Source organism: Ambystoma mexicanum, chromosome 1q, assembly GCF_040938575.1.
Source record: "Ambystoma mexicanum isolate Mex_15411 chromosome 1q, UKY_AmexF1_1, whole genome shotgun sequence".
NCBI lineage: Eukaryota > Metazoa > Chordata > Amphibia > Caudata > Ambystomatidae > Ambystoma > Ambystoma mexicanum.
In genome coordinates, this window is record NC_090922.1 from 1,331,858,650 (window position 1) to 1,331,878,006 (window position 19,357).

General features: G+C 50.8%; 1 protein-coding gene across 4 annotated transcripts in view; it reads left to right on the forward strand.

Annotated features, from left to right (window-relative positions):
* The window catches only part of ORC1 (origin recognition complex subunit 1), a 323,506-nt gene that overhangs the window by 31,476 nt on the left and 272,673 nt on the right, over window positions 1-19,357 (forward strand). For 3 of the 4 annotated variants that reach the window (XM_069642194.1, XM_069642197.1, XM_069642196.1), the window contains exons 5-6: window positions 1,888-2,206; window positions 2,482-2,592. In XM_069642194.1, coding sequence (XP_069498295.1) covers window positions 1,888-2,206; window positions 2,482-2,592 — 430 coding nt within the window. The remainder of the gene's footprint in view (window positions 1-1,887; window positions 2,207-2,481; window positions 2,593-19,357) is intronic. The other variant, XM_069642195.1, reaches the window with a different exon arrangement.

The following is a 19,357-nucleotide window of genomic DNA, read 5'->3' on the forward strand; positions in this document are numbered from 1 at the left end:
TAGACTCGCTCTCAACTGAGCTCCACCCGAACCCCTGGTTCTGGTAGACCAGCTATTGCGAATGTCAGAATCAACTGAGGTAGACAGTCAAATTGACTGTAATTTCCCCAACCTCTCTATGTGCCCCTTGCTTTCCTCTACAGTTTTTATCCGTTCAACCCTGGTGTCGCAATTGAAGGCCAAAATAGGAGGTCACTGAGATCTCCTTCTCTTCTGAAGGGGCTCAACTACAGGCCACACACCCCTATGGCATGGCTGCAGCAAGTATTTGTTCTTTAATCTGGAAGCTATGTATCTTCACAAGAACGTCGCTCGATCTGTGGGCTGTTTGTATAGGGGGGCAAGGTGTAGAGCCATCCAGCACTTTGGTCGAGGGAGGGGTGGTGGGGTGGGTGGGAGGGGAGTGGCAGTGGGTGGAAGGGGAGAGGCAAAGCTGTGTAGGACATACCCTTGCGCCCAATTCTTCAGACCTTTCCCTCCGTGTTCAAATTTGCATGTTCTCCCCTTTGGTCCCATTGTCGATGTTCTTGCATTTAGTTCTGAACAGTAGAGATTGATTCTTTGCAAACCAATGGGTTTGTACGAGTTGCAGAGAGGATTCCCATAGTGAAGTGTTTGTCATGCTTGCAGATTTTTTACTCGATACCCACTGCCTCATGTTGCTATTTTCTGTTTCAAGAAAGACTGCAGGTACCGTTTCAAGCCCAGGTTGGATGCCTCGATCTGGGCCCTCGTCAAGATTGGTGATGGTCGGAGAAACCCCAGGCCTCCACCAGTCCTCCAAGGATGACATTTTGAGGGCTTTGGAATGCACCAGGGGTCAGCAGCTTCTTTGTCCTGTTGACATCTTATTTATTTTGCTCCTCCTAGCCGGCATAAGCCCAGTGAACAGACTTGTATCTGGTGTTTTTTATCCTCTAATCTAAAGAAGAAACCGGCTGGTCCAGGGGCTAGGACACAAGTACCTTCTGTAGTGCCAACTGCAAGTTAAGGGCCTTGGGGCAGACTGTAGCAGATCTGGTTACTGAGGGCCGTGAATTCCTGAAGGGTGTCTGTGCCCCCCAGTGAGTAGACCACAAAACAATCCGGAGCCGGATGCTCCTCACCCGAGCGATCCTAAAAGGACTTGCAAACCCCAACCTTCTCGGGCCCGCAGCGGTCCAGGGCCCTGTCCCTTGGCGTGCCAACCTGCAACTTAGGTCCACCAACTCACCTTAGACTCTGTGCACAACTTAGTCAGCGATTATCCTCCTAAACGAGCAAGAACTCGCCCCTTGAGTTGGTCATCGGCCTCATAGTTCCCACAAAGCTCCCTGCGCCAAACACTGCTCTGCAGGGACCAGTGTCCATCTGCTCTCCTTGGAACCCCAAGGTCACTCCATGGGGTGGAGTGCTGCTGAGGGCACCATGTTGGTGTGGGCGTCGTCTTGACCAGTCTGGGCTCACCACACGAGGAGCTCCACGGAGAGCTTGCCACTCTCCCACTGTTTTGGACACCTTTGCATCAACGCATGTTTGGGTTATAACGGAGGATTCGATTCAGTAACTGAGTAGTGTGAAGTATCATAAGTACATAAAGGCATGAGTGAAGAGGTTTGATTAACATTCTGTCAACTTTAGATCACATTATTTGTAACAATTTCTAGTTCGATACAGTGATAACTGGACATTTTAAACCCTCTGAACATATTTGACAAAGGTTATAATTTAGATTGCCTTAATTTGACAAATGTTAAAAATCCTACTTTTATTATCCTTCGTTTTACTTTTTAGCCATATGTTTTCAAACCTGAGTGTTCAAAAGCAGTCTGCTGATTTACAAGCAACTTCACTAGTTTCTAAAGGATGAATAATGGCATCTGCGCACTCCTTCCTCTTCGTTTCTAGGTCCTACCAAATCCCCTGGAAGCAAGTTGAATAAACAGGATATTTTGGATCAACTTTTTGATGAAGACGATGTCACTTTCCTAACTCTGGAACCAGAAATCATCAAGAGGAAGGTGGCGTTCAGTGGACTTTCGGATTCTCCCAAAAAATTACGGTGTGATAGTGATGGCATGCTGGGATCTACTTTAAGGCCACTGAAGACATCAAAGGACCTGCATGTAGAGAAAGGTATACGGTTGACACCAGCCAGACTGAGCAAAGATTGTAACCATTCACCCAAGACAAAAATGAGAACCAATGGGACAGCAACTAGCCCTCTGTAAGTAGAAATAAATTCCATTTCTTTTCAGCTGTCTGGTACACTAATTACGCTTGAAATAGTACTTTCGTTTTACAGTTTGTTTGTTTTTTTTTTTTTTTTTTCCTCCCTAGAGCCTAACTGTTAGAAGCTGTGCGTAAGGAACTAGCATAACTAACTCTGTTGGTTTACTAGTTCTTTTGTTCTGTTAGTTCTGTTAAATCTGCACTTTAGTTTTTTATAAAGCTTTCTTTTTGTAAATGCTTTTTAAAGCAGATCATTTTTATTTTTCCTAGAAGGGAACCAAAGGAATCGTCTAACATGATGGAAGGAAAAACAAATCGATCATCTAAGACTCCCCAAAAACAATCTGCGACGCCAAGAAGCAGCACCACCCCTCTCAAAAGGTAAATCGAACTCTACACTGCTGTATTACCTTTTATTAACTGCTGTGTTATCTTTATCCGCAGTGGGCTCTTTATTACCACGCAAGAACCTATTATTTGAAGATTTTAAGAAGTTTGCTGAAATTTGATTTGTGTCTGCAATATAAGTTACTCTAGCAACAAGAAAAGCGGCACTATTGGGACAAAAAGAATCTGCATGATAGACATAAAAATATGTCATGTAAGTTGCTATGTTCACTGAAGTATACATTTGTGTCTTCTTTTATTACTCTTGACCCCTCAAAGCATAAGGGTTGGAGAGACTTGGGGGGCACACATTGGGGGGCAGTGCAAAGAGCAAATGCATGCAACAGGAGAGAAAACCACTGGGGTAGGGTGTTGTGTAAGTGGGTGTTAAGGTGGATTTTCACAACTAGTCATGTTGAGTGGCCTCCCTAGTTGGTGAACAGGGTTAGTGGCACTTTGGTCTAGCCAAACATTATTAAGGTAGTGTAGCGGTGCAGCAAGGCAAAACACGGGAGATTTTGGGGGAAGTGCAGTTGGGAGAGCCGGTCAGTCTGCTGGGGTTGGGGGGGGGGGAGGGGAAGGTCCAGGGACACTTCCAAAGGATCGGCAGGCACAGATCCACAGACCAGGACAGACCAGGACAGAGGAGCAGGGCTTAACCAGCACTGCACTGAGTTGATTCTGATCAGTTGAAAGTGCGCCCTCTGGTCTTCAGCAAGCTCCACTTCTGTGTTTGGGTCTGGGCTCCAACGATGATCTGTTGAGTAGCTGCAGGAAGCCTCCTTTTAGCCGAAGTCTGGACTAGAAATTCACCCGTGCTAAGGATCACCATTGAATCTGGCAGTGGCTATCAAGTCATGGCCACACATTATGCTAAGCAAGTGACCTGGAAGTGGACTGGGACCAGACAGTCCCAGGCCGCGCACACAGATTACCAAATTGCCCGGGAAAGCAGAATCTTTCCCTACGAAAGGCATGCCATATATGGCATTTCAGGAAGAAGGCCAAATGACGGGTGAAAATATCGTGGCACAGCCATTTTAGAGTATGTGCGTGAGTAGAAAAAAAAACCCTTTAACATATTGCGTTTGTATCCACAAAGTTACAAAAGCAAAAAGTTATAGGGATACAAAGTTTCCTAACTGCACTTCACTGTAAGGTGATGTGTGCAGTTTTAAAAATATAAGAAATCCACTAAGGGATGCATAAGTCTACCAGTACTGATAGTCTTATGGGCTGAAACATTTCCACATAAAAATGGACACAAATCCAGGCCACCAGGGGGCGCAGGCAAGATGGCAGCCTGATCTACAAGCTCCCTATATGGCCCCGGGATAAACCAGATAAAATGGAGCGTTGTCCCATCCAAACCACGAGAATTGGCCTTCGGAAGGTGTAAGGAGCCCATAGATACTTGGATGAGCTTCTGAGGTGCCCCCGGTCCAGAAATATCTGTCGGAGAAGTTGGGTGCTTCCCCCTCCCCCATCCGGCCTTGCAGCATCCAAGCCTGCTCCGATCCCACCGGGACATCCCGCGGTGAAGCTGAGCCCTTCTAAGGGCAACGAACATTGCATCGCCGTGTAGAGAGACCCACCCGCTCCTTGCCTCTGGAGGACCTGGCGCCGCACTGAGGGGAGGGGTGGACCGGGGTGCTGTGACCCGAGTCGCTCCTCGACCTCCGTGGCTCGCACACTCCCACAGTGCCACCAGACTCCCCTCGCCCCCCCACCCCCCCAACAGTGTCTGTTTGTACTGTCCGGGCCGACGCTGGAGCGCGCCTGGCTCCCTCCTCCCACCTGCCTGGCCCCCACGAGATCAACGAGGAGCTGCCAGAGGAGCCGCGGCGCAACAGCGCTGATCGCGCTGCGGCTACTGAACTCTCCAGCCTCTCCCCCGGCTGTCTCACCAGCAGGCATGGGCCGACGCGGGAGCGCGCCCGGGCCCCCTTCCACCCGCCTCCACCTCACAACAAGGTTTGCTGGGAGAGACCGCCTCCAGGGGGTCGGAGGGGTTGGAGTCTGGCCTCCCACTGTGGGGGCCACACAAGAAGCCCCGATGAGGAGGGTCCTTGCCCCGCCACCCCACCCTGATTTCGACAAGCAGCCCCATTTACCAGAGGGACCACCACCCGGCCCCACATGCACTCGGTGGCCACACTGAAAAGAGTGAGGAAAAACAGCAGGGAGGGTGGCCAGGAGCACCCCCCCAGGGACAAAGCCCCTCTTACCCCATCTTCACACCCAGGAAAGATACAGGAGGCATACAGGAGGATGTCAATAAAAAGACACCTGACTTTGGACCCTGGTGAATAAGCAAGACATCAGGGTGTCCCTCGGGTGCAGACCCAAATTCAAGGTACCACTGGTGGCCTGGCCTGGAAGTCTGCGGGAGCACAGTGCAGAGGTGAATGGGAGGCTGATTCCAGTGATTTGTGGGAGCCCCAAATACATGAAACAAACCCCAAGGCCTTGCCAATCGCGTAATAGATAATACGGACTGAAGCTACGGCAAGGGGGTGGGCTCTGGTTCTGTGGAGACACCACCGGGCACACTAAGAAGCCATAGAAATACAGAAGGAGAGGCACCCCATGAGCTGGAAGGAGTCTTTAGCGAAATACCAATTTACACCTGGAAACGCAGAAATGGAGACTGGAGCCCCCTTCCCCCCCGCCTCCAGACATGAACACCATGCAGAACAACATTCAGACGATCCTCGACGAAATAAGGGGGATGAGGACGGACATGGACATGGGGGTGGGGGGGGTCAAGCTGGCAGACCTCACAGCCAAGGTCTCCACCCTGGAGGACCGAATGGAGGGGTGGAAAAAACCAGGCGTCCGCCGACGACCTGGAAACGCAGATGGAGGCGAGGTTTAAAGAGATGCGACGCCGGGAGGAGTAACTCCGCCTCAGAGTTGATGACATGGAGAAACGCGAACGGAGAAGCAACCTGCGGATCTTTGGCCTTGTGGAAGTGGAGGGGGAGACCCAGCTGGGCCTAGAGGGCAAGGTACAAGATATCATCAGAATTGTCCTAGGAACAGAGACTAGAGACTGTCCTGATTGACAGAGTTCATCGGGCGGGTGGAGGCAGAAGGGGTCCACGTTTCAGTGCTTGCGATACTCCACTATTATAGAGAGAAAGTGAGGATTCTGGAAAGGGCAAGGACTCTGAGAGACATACAATACGGCAACTCCAGGGTTGCAATCTACCAAGACCTGTCCGCCCTTACATTGCAGATGAGGAAAAAATGCGTGGCCATCACCAGATGGCTGCAGGAGAAGGGGGTCCGATATCGCTGGGGGCACCCATTCCACTTAGCCTTCGAGTCGAAGGCTATCAGCTTGTAACGGAAGAAGACATCCAAAGAGCCATTGACGATTTGGTTGGAGATCCCCCAGGAACACCCAGAAGTCAGGGTGGAGCTGACAGAGACCTCACCTGAACTCCGCACGGCCCTGAACTGACCCTGGGCAAGCTCAAAGTGAAAGGCACTCGAAAGTTCCAGAAAACTAGGCACCCTCCGGCTGGCCGCAGAGAGCCACCATGAATGTAATGGAAATGCTATGAAATTAATCTCTTGCCGGAGGTTGCTTAAACGATCCCCCAAAGGTCACCCCAAGTGGGGGAAAAACATGGTGCCACAGTTGGTGAGTTGTTGTTCAAAGGGCACGATGCGCTGACAGGGGCGGGGGGGCACCTGATGATCCGAAAAAGTTATGTATCTTGGAGCAGTTGCGCTTGGCCTCCGTGTTTGTGGGGGGCGGGGGAGGTCCTCGACCAGTGTTAATGTCCTGGGGAGCCCACAGTTGGGGGGGCACATTGCATGTTATGGGCATATGGAGGGGAACATGGTTGGTGGACTCTCAGAGACTCCAAGGCCAACCGAAATCGAGAAACATTCTTGATCAAAGGACGTGAGGTAACGTTCCACACCACTGAATCTCCCGGGGCCAGGGTAGCAACCCTGGTGGTTCGTTGACTAACCCCGACGTGAGTTGGGCGACAGAGTCGAATGCCTTACAAAATCGGTAAGGGAGACGGGGGGGGCAAAAGGGAGGAGGGTGGGCACAAAGGTAATGAAGACACTAAACCATGGAGCTGTGGACTAAGCAAAGAGTGTGCAAGGGGGACCACACAGGAATTTTGCAGGGCAAGGGTACCGACGATCATGGTTGAGGGACGGGTTGGCACGCTCAACGTCAATGGTCTAAACTCGAAGAACAAGCGCTCTCTTACGAGCCACATGTTCCGCAAACAAAAAGTGCTTGTCCTTTTTCTACAAGAGACACACTATAGAAGGGGGCCAGAGTCGACAATAAAGGGGAAAGAGATGGGAAGGAACTTCTGGGCCTCGCACAAATCCTCTAAGAAGGAGGGAGTGGGTTTTCTCCTCGGAAAAGCGATGCACCTTACCAATGTTGGCTTCGGAGGCAGATTTCTGGGGATCAAGGGACTGGCTCAGGGGGCACGAGTCACACTGGCTACCCTGTACACTCCCAATGCTGGTCAGATCATATTCATCCGTAGGGTGTTTTGGGTTATGGATGAATGGGCGGAGGGTGCGATGATCCTAGGCTGAGATTTTAATCTCAGCACAGACCCCCGACTAGACTGGTGGTCCGCTAAAGGTGTAGGGCCAAAGGAACCCACAAAGGATAATCTTGCCATGAGGGACCTCCTACAAGAATATTACTGGGTAGATGTATGGCGCAAATGTTGGCAAACCCCGGGGGTGGGGGGATACACCTTCTTCTCTCCTCCCCACCAGACGTACACTAGGATTGACCTACTATTGGTATTGGAGGGAGGAGGAGGGGAGATGGGGAAACCCGACAGTTGAGTCAGTAACTTATGAGCTTCTCATCATGGACTGGCGACTACAAGGCGCCCCAAAGTCATGCAGGTGGCGCTGTGACAACATCCTCATGAGGGACCAGGTGTTCAAGGAATTCCTAAGGAAAGAAATAGAAGCTTACTTTGTAACAAATGACACTGGGGAGATCCCAATGGCCACCGTTGGGAGGCGGCCAAGGCCACCTTCCGGGGCCTCCTTATTGCGGAGGGCTCGAGGAGGAAACGGGAAAGAGCACTAATAGAGTCCAAACTCCGTGAGGACTTAAGGGTCATGAGTGCCCAACCCATTAAGGGGGATGTGGATTGTGAAAACCTCCTGGGTGAAATGAGAGAAAAAAGACAAGCCCTACACACAGTCTTAATTGGGGAAGTGGTAAAAAAAATGAGATGCAAAGATACTACGAGAAGGGGGACAGGGTAGGGACCCTTTTGGCACACAGGCTGATGGGAAATGGATTGGGCAGACGGGTTGAGAGTATCAGGGACGGGATGGGCAAGGTTCAAACAAAAAACCGAATATATATATCTGACCTATTTGCAGGGAACTGTAAACAGGAAGGTGAGTCCCCAGATGAGATCCGAAGTTACCTCCACGACCACTTGCTACCTAAACTCACAGACCCAGAGAGGGAGGCCCTGGAAAATGAAATATCGGAGGAAGAAGTAGAGGGGGCCAGGGGATGGATATACAGGTGACCTCTTCAAACCATACCAATCAGTGCTGATACACCCGCCAACGAAGCTATTCAATCAAATTAGGACCCCAGAGGCCATCCCGCCGACGTTCCTCCAGGACATGATTACGGTGATACCGAAGCCTGGCAAGGACCCGGCAGAATGCGGCTCCTATAGGCCCATCTCTCTCCTGAACACCAACGCAAAGATCTTTGCCAGGACCCTGGCAACACGCCTCGAACAGTCTCTCCCCCGACTGATCAACGCAGACCAAGTAGGTTTTGTTCTCAACAGCCAGGGGGCCGATAGTATGTGCAAAACTATTCACATACTAAGCTCAAGAGTAGTTGGAACAGAGGGTGCTCTTCTCCTATCCTTGGACGCGGAGAAGGTGTTCGACAGGGTGAGCTGGGCTTTTACGGAGATGGTTCTGTCGTCCATGGGAATGGGGCCAAAGTGGCAAGGGTGGATAGCTGCCCTTTATTCTAACCCCTCAGCAAGGGTGGTGGTGAACGGCGGTGAATCAATGACCTTTCCACTGGAAAGGGGCATGAGGCAGGGGTGCCCTTTATCTCCCCCCACCCCCCCAAATATGCATTAGTGATGGAACCCTGGGCCATAGCGATTAGGGGAAACGATATCACAGGTATCAAGATAGGAGACTCCAATTGTAAGGTGAGCCTATTTGCCGACGATGTGTTGCTATATCTCACCAACCCAACCCACTCTGTCCCCGAGGTACTGACCAGCCTGGAACGATATGGGGCCCTTGCGGGCTACAAAGTTAACCCAGGGAAGTCCGTCGCATTCACGGTGGGACCGCTTAATGAGGCTGAGATGCAGTACATTGAGGACCTTCCCTTCTGTAAACAAGCGGGGGGATTCTGCCACCTGGGGATCCAGATACCACCCGACTTGGCCGATCTCTTCAGTGTTAATTAAGCGGGACTTGGAGCGATGGTCTAAGTCTGGCCTCTCATGGATGGCACGCCTCGATTAAAATTAAAATGGTTAACCTGCCCAAGTTCTTGTACCTATTCCAAATGTTGCCGACCCAGATACCGAAGCCGTTCCTCCTAGAGGTTAGAAGGGCCCTCCTGCGCAACCTATGGGCTGGCAAGTCCCATAGAATCGCCTATGATACACTGACAAGACCCAAAGACGAGGGTGGAGTGAACTTCCCAGAGTTGGACACATATTATAAGGCGTCACAACTGTGAATTCTGGTTGACAACTTTGTGAGGGGCCCGAAGAAACAGTGGGTAGCATTGGACAACCCGCTCTTCGCCCCAGTTACACTGGACGAATGGTTGTGGGTCCCCAAGGCGCGCATCCCGAGGAGAATTCTGATACATCCAGTCATGGGGCACTGTGGTCTATTTGGAAAGATGGGGAGGGGGGGGGTTACCTCAGATGGCCCATACATGGCCCTCGCCCTTAAGCTGTATCTGGGCTCCCCCACTTTGGGAGGGTATTGAGGAACCACTAGCCTTCGAGCAATTGTATGAAGCGGGCCTCAGCAGGGCAGGGCAGCTCTGGGAGGACGGAACATCTATATCCCTGGGAGACTTGAAGGAGGTGCTGGGACTCCACAACCTCTCCCCTTTCCGATATCTACAACTTAAGGGGGCCCTCACAGAAAACCAATGGGGGACACTCTTAGGCAGGACATAACAGACTTTGAGAAATTTCTAATTACATATAAGGGGACCCTCACAGAAAACCAATGGGGGACACTCTTAGGCAGGACATAACAGACTTTGAGAAATTTCTAATTACATATAAGGGGACCAAGGGTGTAATATCGAGACTCTACGCCTTTTTGTTGCTTTTCGCCCCAAGGGACCCTCCGCCCGCCCAGGTGAAATGGGGAAAAAGACCTAGACACCCCCATCACCGATAGGAGATGGACCAAGATCTGCAGACAATCCAGCTGCTCCACAGTTGCGCCCCAATATCGCCACCAGGCCCTGAAACTGATCCACAGATGGCACTACCCCCCCACAGAGGATAGCCAAAATGAGAAAGGGGTATGACCCACACTGCTGGAAATGCCGCACTGAAAAAGCGGACAATATGCATATGTGGTGGAAATGTGATGTGTTGCAAACCTATTGGAGTGAGGTGCTGTCCTGGATAAAGGGGGTTGATGGAGTTGATGGAGTTGAAAGGACCTTATCCCTGTGGCTAATGTTGTTTGGCATTGAAATAGACGGCTGCTCGAAAGTGCTACATTATCATGTGCTACAGGTCATGTTAGTCGCTTCCAGATGTTGTTGGGCCCAAAAATGGCAGGCACCCTGACCCCGGGGGGAAGGGGATTAGATCGCCAAACTACGTGCCATATATGACATGGAATTCCTGACCCACTTGATTGATGAGTCTAAATCCAATATTGAGGGCTTATGGCTTCCCTTCTTTGACAAATATGGGAGAGCGGCTTGAGTAATGTTGAACACCTTGGATAAATCACCGAACACTGCCCCTGGTGTACCCCGCCCTAGGGACCGGGGGAGCCCGTCGCGGCAATGAACTCAATTTCTGAACTCAATTTCTGGAGGCCGGACCCTACGCTTTGAGCGCGTTTATGTGGACTGCCCTTTGTTTGCAATGTATCAGTGCACCGTGTTGGACCTCTACTGCGATTCTTTTCCCAGCGTCCATGGTTAGAGGGGGGGGGGGAGCGAGGGTGATTGAATGTCTTTTCCAAAGGTTATATTGTTGTTCCATTAATGTCATAACCATAAAATTTCAATAAAACCGAATTTTCAACAAAGAAAATGGACACAAATCAAGTAAACCAGTGTCTACTAGTCTTATTTGCCATCAAAACAAAGCAAAAAAAAGAAAAGGGTGTTCCATAAAGCCTATGGGAGAAAAGCAGAAAAAAAAAATCCCTAACGCCTCTGCTTGATTTGTGTTTTTCTGTGTGATTAGTTTTTGCGGTCACTTAGTGGTTACCAAAGGGAGACCAAAACAGACCTCTTGCCCGTTCACAGTTAAGAAATGAAGGAACATTGAGGCTATTGGTTGCACTAGCTCCTTTGTTAAAGAAATAAATATTGCCTAATCACTTTCGCTAATCCTTAATCATGTTTATTGTATAACAGATGTGCCAACGTGTGTTTCAAGCTCTGCACACTTCATCGGGGCTTATAGGATCATTGTGTCGGATTAGTGAGTGTTTGTGAGTGTTTGTGAAATGTAACAACGGATAACGCATGTCAAATCAAGGAAGGAAACAAACTAGACAATAGTATGTAGATAGTGACATGATCATTGTGCGTCATTAATTGTATGTAATACATGAGATCAAGATTGATGTAGTAATGGCTAAAAATAAGTAGTCACAAATATTTTATTAGAAGACATTGAGTGCGACACTTTTGATAGAGACCAATCTATTGGCACCCTAGTGTTTCCACCTGTGAGCTGTTCCCACCTGTGAGCTAATCTGTAACTGTCACTAAGTGAGAATTATGTATCTTCAAGGATCGACCAATGGACTAATACCTTGAACATTGCTTCAATAGCTCCACCATGTTGAACTTGTGTGTAATTTTCCTTGCTTTAGTCCTTGTGTTGACAATCTCAAGTAAAGTTGTTGGCCCTATGGAGAAAGTATAATCTTCTAAAATGGTGCCCAATTCAGTACCACAAATTAGTCCAGATTTCAAATGGTGAAGTGTTAAAATGTATTTTTATTGGACATTTCTGTGGCACCTATACACATTGTTTCAAGGTTCCACAAGACAATTGGGTGTAGGGGGGCATGGAGAAGGACGGTCCTACTAGGCCTTGTGACATTCGGATTGTGGAAGTGCAGTGACACATCAGTTGGGAGGGGGCAGGTCAGGGAGGAAGGTGGTGAAGGGAGGGAATGCAGGAAGGAAGGAAGGAAGGAAGGGGTGGGGGGCTGAACAAGTGCTGAAGGGGGGGGCCTGGGAGGGCAAGTGCCAGGGGGAGCAAGGGTAAGAGTGGGGAGAGGGTAGACCAAAACAGGCAGGTCAGAGAATGGAGCCCGAGGGCAAGTGCTGGTAATCGCTACTGTGGTAGACTGGATGAGGAGGGCCTGTCCCCAGTAAACTACATAAGGGTCCAGGCGCCCAGTCACAGGGGGACAAATTAGCAGGGGAGGGGGAGAGGGAAGGAGGAGGTGAAAAGGAAAGTCTTGAGAAGTTTCCGGAACTTGAGGAGATCTGGCTCAAGTCTGACAGGGGCAGGGAGGCCGTTCCAGAGGTGAGGCTCCTGCCGAATGAGACCTACCCCCTCCAAACCCCCCCCCCCATTCCCACTCTCTGCTTGGAAATGCATCTGATCAGCATAAAGTTGGAGCTAGAGGAACAAAGGACTCGAGCAGGGAGGTATTTGGGGAGAGACAGTTGGATGTAGCAGGGTCTCAAGCGCCCATCCACCCCCCCCCCCCCAGTCAACCATGTGGATGATGCAGATGGAGTTGCATTTGATCCTAGCAGCAACCGGGAGCCAGTGGAGAGATGTCTGAGCTGGAGAGATACAGTCCCTGGGCTTGAGGCCATGGATACGTTTTGCAGCCCTATTCTGGATTAGTTTAACAGAGTGAAGGGAGGAAAGAGGAAGATTGAGGAAGAGGCTGTTGCAATAGTCCAGCCTAGAGAGAACCGGGGCTCTAGAGACATTTGGGTGCTTTGAAACAGTATTTTCTTACTTTATAAGTGGCTAACAAGCAAACAATAAATAAAATAAATTGAGCTTCTGGGGAAAGGTGAGGAAAGGGAGAATGACTCCGAGGAGGTGGAGCAGAAAGTTGGACTGTTTGGCAAGGTCTGTGATGTGATGTGATGCGAGGGGAGAAGGGGAGACAGCAGAGTCGAAGAGGACACCCAGGTTTGTTGCTTCGCAAGTGGGTGTGGGGCGGTAGCCCAAGGAGGGCTGCAAGAAAGTGGGATGGAAACTGGGAGCATGTGTCCTAATGAGAAGGATCTTGGTTTTACAGGCATGAAGTCAGAGATCATTAGCAGAACAATGCCTAAATAGTTGTTAGGTTTCGGAAGAAGAGAAGGTGGTAGTGGAGGGAAGCTTAAAGGAGAGCTGTATGTCATCGGCATAGCACTGGAAGTGGGGAGAGAAGGTGGAGATCAAGTGGGCCAGAGGGGCAAGGTAAATGTTGAAGAGCTACAGTGATGGGATAGATCCCTAAGGAACGCTGCAGGTAGAGTGTGAGGTGGAGGAGAGGGGAAGGGCCCAGGTGCACTTCGGATGGTCGGTTAGAAAGGAAGGTGGTCAGCCAGGCCAGGGCTGGTCCGCAGTGCCAAGGTATCCGAGTCGATTTATGAGGGTGGCGTGATTGCCCGTGTCAAAGACAGAAGAAAAATCGAGGAGCATCAGGACAAGTGGGAGAGTTGGAATCGAGATTTGAGAGCAGGTCGTTTTTTTATTTTTAAAACATTTTTTTTATTCATTTAATTTCGTAAACACTGCCAAAATATCGTTTCAGAATCAAATAAAAATCTCAGATATCCCCCCACCCTTCCCACCCTCTCAACTTCCCAAGACCAGACAGTTCTGTGTTAGGATCAATTAGCACCGAAGGTTATCGTGGGCTGTCCGTGTCCTCATCAGAGAGGCTCCCTCTTTCGGGTTGAACAGAGTCATTGTAAGTGCCACCCATTGTAGTAGATCTTCAGAGGTGTCCAGCTTTTGTTGTCATTGCGCGTTCTCTCAGGCCCTGTTTCTGCATCCGACCATCTTCGGAGGTCCTCCCACCACAGTGATACGCTAGGGTCTTTGGGGCTTTTCCACCCCATGGCAATGCGTCTTCGCTAGGATGTAAATTAGGTATTGAGTTTGTTTAAAGGCTTGGTCTTTTTGTTCTTAGGGTATCTGCCCAGGATGCACACCTTTGGTGTCTGCACGTCCAGAGCGATGTCCGCCCCGGCCGCCCGTGTCTGGATTTGTGCCCAGAAGGATTGTATTACCTGGCATCCCCAGAACATGTGGATCATCCCTACGCGGGGTTCGTTACATTTAGGGCATACGGTGGTTCTCGCTCTCTTGAATCTGGAGATGACATCTGGGGTGAGGTATCCTCTGTTAATGTTGTAGAACTGTATAAGTTGCAATAGGGCATTCCTGGATACCTTTTTATGGTAGTGAGTTATGGTCTCCCATTCTATGTCTTCGAACCGCATGCCTAGTTCCAGTTCCCATTTCACTTTGCACTTGAGGTCTTGTTGGGTGATGCAGGTGAGCAATGTCTCATAGAGTCTCGAGGTTTCGTGGCCGCCCTCTCGATGGTCTTGTGTCCAGTATCAAGGTCTTCGGTTGCCGTCCAGCGGCTTGTGATTCTGTTTACTACGGCGGCGTGCAGCAGGAACTGCCCTGTTGGTAGCCCTGAGGGCTCTCGCAGCTCGGCGAACGTAAGGATACCCTGGTCACCAACCGGGTCTCCGAGGTTGGCAACGCCAAGGGGCTCCCAGGTGTCTCTTATCACCCTCGGGCCTCCCGGTCTGGTGGTCATGATTGCTGCTATTGGGATCTGAGGAGAGTAAGGGTTGACTAGGTTTATGGTTTGCAGACTCGTTTCCATATCTGGATTCCGAGGTTAATTAAGTATGAGTCGTGCTGCTTTGCTCTCTGCATGATCCAGAGCAGGTCCCTGAGCAGCAAGTGGGGGACGGCGGGCTGCAGGAGGCGAGTGTCACTTGAAGTGCCGTCGGCCATCCACTGGATCACATGCTTCAGGTGGCCCGCTAAGTAGTAGAGTTCGAAATTGGTGACCTTGAGGCCACTTTTGTCATAGGGTCTCTGTAGCGTTTCCAGTGCGACTCTGTCTTCCCTCTTTCCATAGGAATTTCCTGCATAGTTTGTTTAGGTCCTTGAAGAATTGCTGCGGGACATTGTGTGGGACATTGGTGAAGAAGTATAACAGTCTAGGTAGTGCCACCATCTTGAGGAGGCCCGCTCTACCTACTACTGAGATCAGCAGTTTGCTCCAAAAATCCATTGATTTCACCAAGCCGTCTTTTGCTCTTACTGTATTTAACTCGTGTTCAGTCTTGGGGTCTCGGTGGATCATGATGCCCAGGTATTTAAAGGAGCTGGTTTCCCACTTGAGGGCCAGGGTTGGGAGGTTCTCCGCGCTGGATTCGCTCAGTGCCGCCAGGGGATAGAGGTAAGATTTGTCATGGTTGATCTGTATCCCAGTGTATCTATGGAACCCCTCTCGGGTCTCGAGTATGTAAGGTAGAATGTGTTCAGGGTCTTTTAGGTAGAGTAGCATATCGTCTGCGTACAGAGAGACCAAGTGGGTCACCCCGTCTATTACTATGCCCCCGTCTCCGTACTTCTGCCTTAGGTATGCTGCCACTGGTTCAATAGCTATGATGTATAGCATGGGGGAGAGGGGGCATCCTTGCCGAGTGCAACGGTAGAGGTTCCATTTGTCCGAGAAGGTGCTGTTAGTGCACACTCTGGCGGCTGGGTCTGTGTATGCGAGTTTAACCCATTTAAAGAAGGCAGGCCCTATTCCCATCTTGGACATGGTGGCGTGCAGCCATTTCCACCAAATCAAATGCCTTAGAGGCGTCCAGGGACGCTACTGCAGATTTCTCCAGCCTGCCGTTCGTGCTATATATGACATGGTGCAGCTTACGTAAATTTTCAGTGATGGATCGGCCCGGCACATACCCCGTCTGGTCATGATGGATCAGGAGTGGGATGGCTTTTCGCAGCCTCATGGCTAACAGCGCTGTCAGTATCTTGGTATTAACATTTAGCATGGATAAGGGCCTGTATGAGCCACATTCCGTGCTGTCTTTGTTAGGTTTTAATAGTGGAATGATGACGGCTTCTCTCATGGAGTCTGGGAGGGTGCCTATTTCATATGATCCACTATACACTTGGGCTAGTAGTGGGGCTAATATATCTGCGTAAGACTTACAGAACTCACTAGGGAGCCCGTCTGGACCTGGTGCTTTCCCGGAGGGTAGAGATCTGATGACGGCCATGACCTCTTCAGGGGTGATGGGCTCTTCAAGGGTTTCAGCTATTTGCTTTTCAAGGTGTGGTAGCTTGATGATGTCAAGGACATCGTCTATTTTGGTGTCTGTGGGTGGTGAGGGGTCGGTGTAGAGTGCCTGATGGTACTCTGTGAACGCCAGGTTAATTTCTGCTTGTGTGTGCAATCTGGCCATCCGCTCCTCTAGCCTGGCAGATGGGTTTTCTGTGGATCTCACGTTTGTAGAGCCAAGCTAATAGTTTCCCAGGTTTATCGCCTAGAGCGTGATTCCTTTCTGTGTATTTAGCGTGGCTAAGTTCCCCAATTGCTCCCAGCATACGAGGCAAGCTTGTTTGAGTTCTATTATTCTATTAATTTGAGCGGGGTCGGAGGAGGCTCTGGCTTCCAGTTCTCTCAGCTCCTCCTCTGCACGCACTAGCGAGGACGTGATGGACCTTTGGGCTCCCCAGAGGCACTGATCATTTCCCCTCTTATCACCACCTTGTATGCCTCCCATGCCGTGCTGATGTGTTGGACACTGTCTACATTAGTTTGCCAGTAGTCTTGTCGTGCCCTTCCTGATTTGTTCGCAGAAGGTGTTATCCAACAGCTCTTTGCTTCTAAGTCTCCATGTGCGCACGGGGGGAGGTCTGGGTGCAATTATTGTCCAAGTGGTTGTAGGGGGGAGTGATCTGACGGCACTCTGGCCTGGCATTGTGTGTCTTCAAACAAATCTAGGTGTTCCTCACTCACAAATATGCAGTCTATTCTAGTGTGGGGGTGAGTAAAAGGAGTACCCTCTGTCTAGGGGATGTTGTTCTCTCCAGAGGTCTCTTAGAGAAAGCTGTTGTGTGAGTGCATTCAGTATCTTGGCGGGTGGGGTGGGGAGGGGTGTTCGTGTTTGCTATATGATCTGTCATTGCGGGTATCCAGGGTGCAGTTGTGGTCGCCCCCCCCCATATCAGGATGCAGTCCCTGTAAGGGCTCAGTCGTGTATACAACGAGCGGAAGAAGACTGTGGTGTCGTGGTTGGGGGCGTAAATGTTAACCAGGCAAAGTTCCCTCCCCTCTATGGTGCCTTGTATCAAGGCCATTCTGCCTTAGTGGTCTGTTTTAGTGTGAGTCAGTTTGATGGGGACGGTAGGCGCTATCCAAATTAGGACTCCCCTAGCGTATGTGGAGTAAGTGGTGCCTATTTGAGTACCCCACCAGACTTTGGCTAGAGCTGTCAACTTCTGTGCGTTCAGGTGGGTCTCTTGTAGGAGGGCGATTCCGACATTGCAGCGTTTCATAAAAGTGTGGATTCGGTATCGCTTGACATAGCTGTTCATCCCTCTAACGTTCCATGACAGGATTCTAATTTTGTCAGCCATGAGCTAGGTATGGTTGTGAGTTCGTGGGTGGTCCACAAGGCGGTACGGCTTTCAGATCGAGCAGTTTACGGTGCTGTGGGTGGTCTTGGCTTTTCCCACGTACAACTCCAATCGGGAACTTAACTTGTGGGATCCCCTTCCTAAAAAACTATTAACTTTAAACTCCCCAATAACAAAACAAGTCTAGCGGGGTTGCCCCCGTTCTGACTACCCCGTTTCCGCTCCATTCGGCCTTACGTCTCTTGGTGCCTAACAGGCGGGTTAACTACCCAAACTAATTCAGGGGGTAGGAGTGAGTCTGCTTCAGTTGGTGTCACAAATCAAGCAGTTTGTGTTTAGTGCGGCTCCGGTTAACTCAATGTTGCCACATTTTGAGCATGGTGTGGTGTCTCCATGATACATTGCCTGAGGGATGTTTGAGTTGCTCCCTAGGGTGCAGTCTGCCGTGGTTTGCGCTGCCTCGCCTCGATGTCTGGGATCTGTTCTCTGTCCATCCACTCACTGACTTCAGCCGGGGTATCGAATAAGAGGGCTTTATTGTTATGCAGGACTTTCAACCTCGCTGGGTATAGGAGCATATAACGCAAGCCAGCGTTCTTCAGCCTAGCTTTAGCGTGAATAAATTGGGCTCTGTTCATTTGTACCTGGAGGGTATGGTCCGGGTAAATGGCGTCTTTTGCAGTCTCTCTTTGTATACAGCCACCTGATCTTGAGAAGGCCAGGATTGTTTCTCTATCTTTATAATTGAGGACTTATCAGCCTGGGTGGGTTCCCTGGGGGCGGCCGTTTGGTGAGGGATCGGTGGGCCCTTTCGATAGTGAAGCCTTGCGATAATTTCTCCATCTATTTTACTCTCCATCGTCTTCTGCAGCGTCATGATGGCCTCTAAGAGCTGTGAGTTTGCTGGTTCTGGGGGCTCGACCCCCGACACCTCCGTGGTGGTGGTAGTGGCGTCGGGCCTAGCAGCGCAAGTGGCCGCGTATGACTCCATGGTGGTTTGTTTGTGTTTACTTCTTGCCCCTTTCGTGGTCATCCCCCTGAGGACAGGCGGGCTCGCCGGGTCTCCCTATCGGCTGGATCAGTGGTAGCTGAGGCTGTATGTTTATGGGTGACGCAGTTTCGACACACTCCCCAAGGCCCCACGGCTCGCGTGTATTTCACTCTTCCCCTTTGAGCGCAGAGTGGGTCTCCTCGGTCGCAGAGGTGCAGCCAGGCCTTGTGCTACTAGCCAAGAATGAGGTGTGGGGGGAACAAGGGGGTGGCTCCTCCAGGCTTGCTAGGCAGGATGCCCCCGTGTCGAACGTTTCAGTGCTCAAGTGGGGCCAGGGGAGCCCGCTGTAATATGGCTCGGTTGCGCTTGGTTTTGTCCAGCAGGGCGCTCAGCACCCCAGGTGCGGTAGGTAGTCCTGGGGGCAACACAAAGCGGCCGCGATGGTGCGCCACAAGCCGAGTGGTTCTCCAGCCCGCTGTCCTGGGCTGGGCACGGATTATGTCCCCGTAGCATGTAAGTTCTGGAGCAGAGGCTCAGGGGAGATCCGGGGGTGGGGGGGTACCGCTCAAATATTGTGCAAGGGTGGTTGTGACATCTGGGCCCCCTCCCCTCCAGCTCCTTGCCTCGCGTCCCCGGGTCTCGCTGCTGGGCCCCGGTGCGCCAGAGTTGATTTGCAGCCACCGCGCGGCTCGCTGGTTCGCCTGATCTTCGACTCCGCTGGCGCGTTCAGGGTGCCAGCCTGCTTGCGCCGCAGACTGCCATGCTTGGGCCCCCTGCTTCTGTCTCCCACCGGGGTCCGCTGCAGGCGACACCGCCTCTCTCAGCACTCGTCCTGACCAGTTAGTGTGCGGGGCTCCGGTGCTCAGATCCGGGTTCTTCTCTG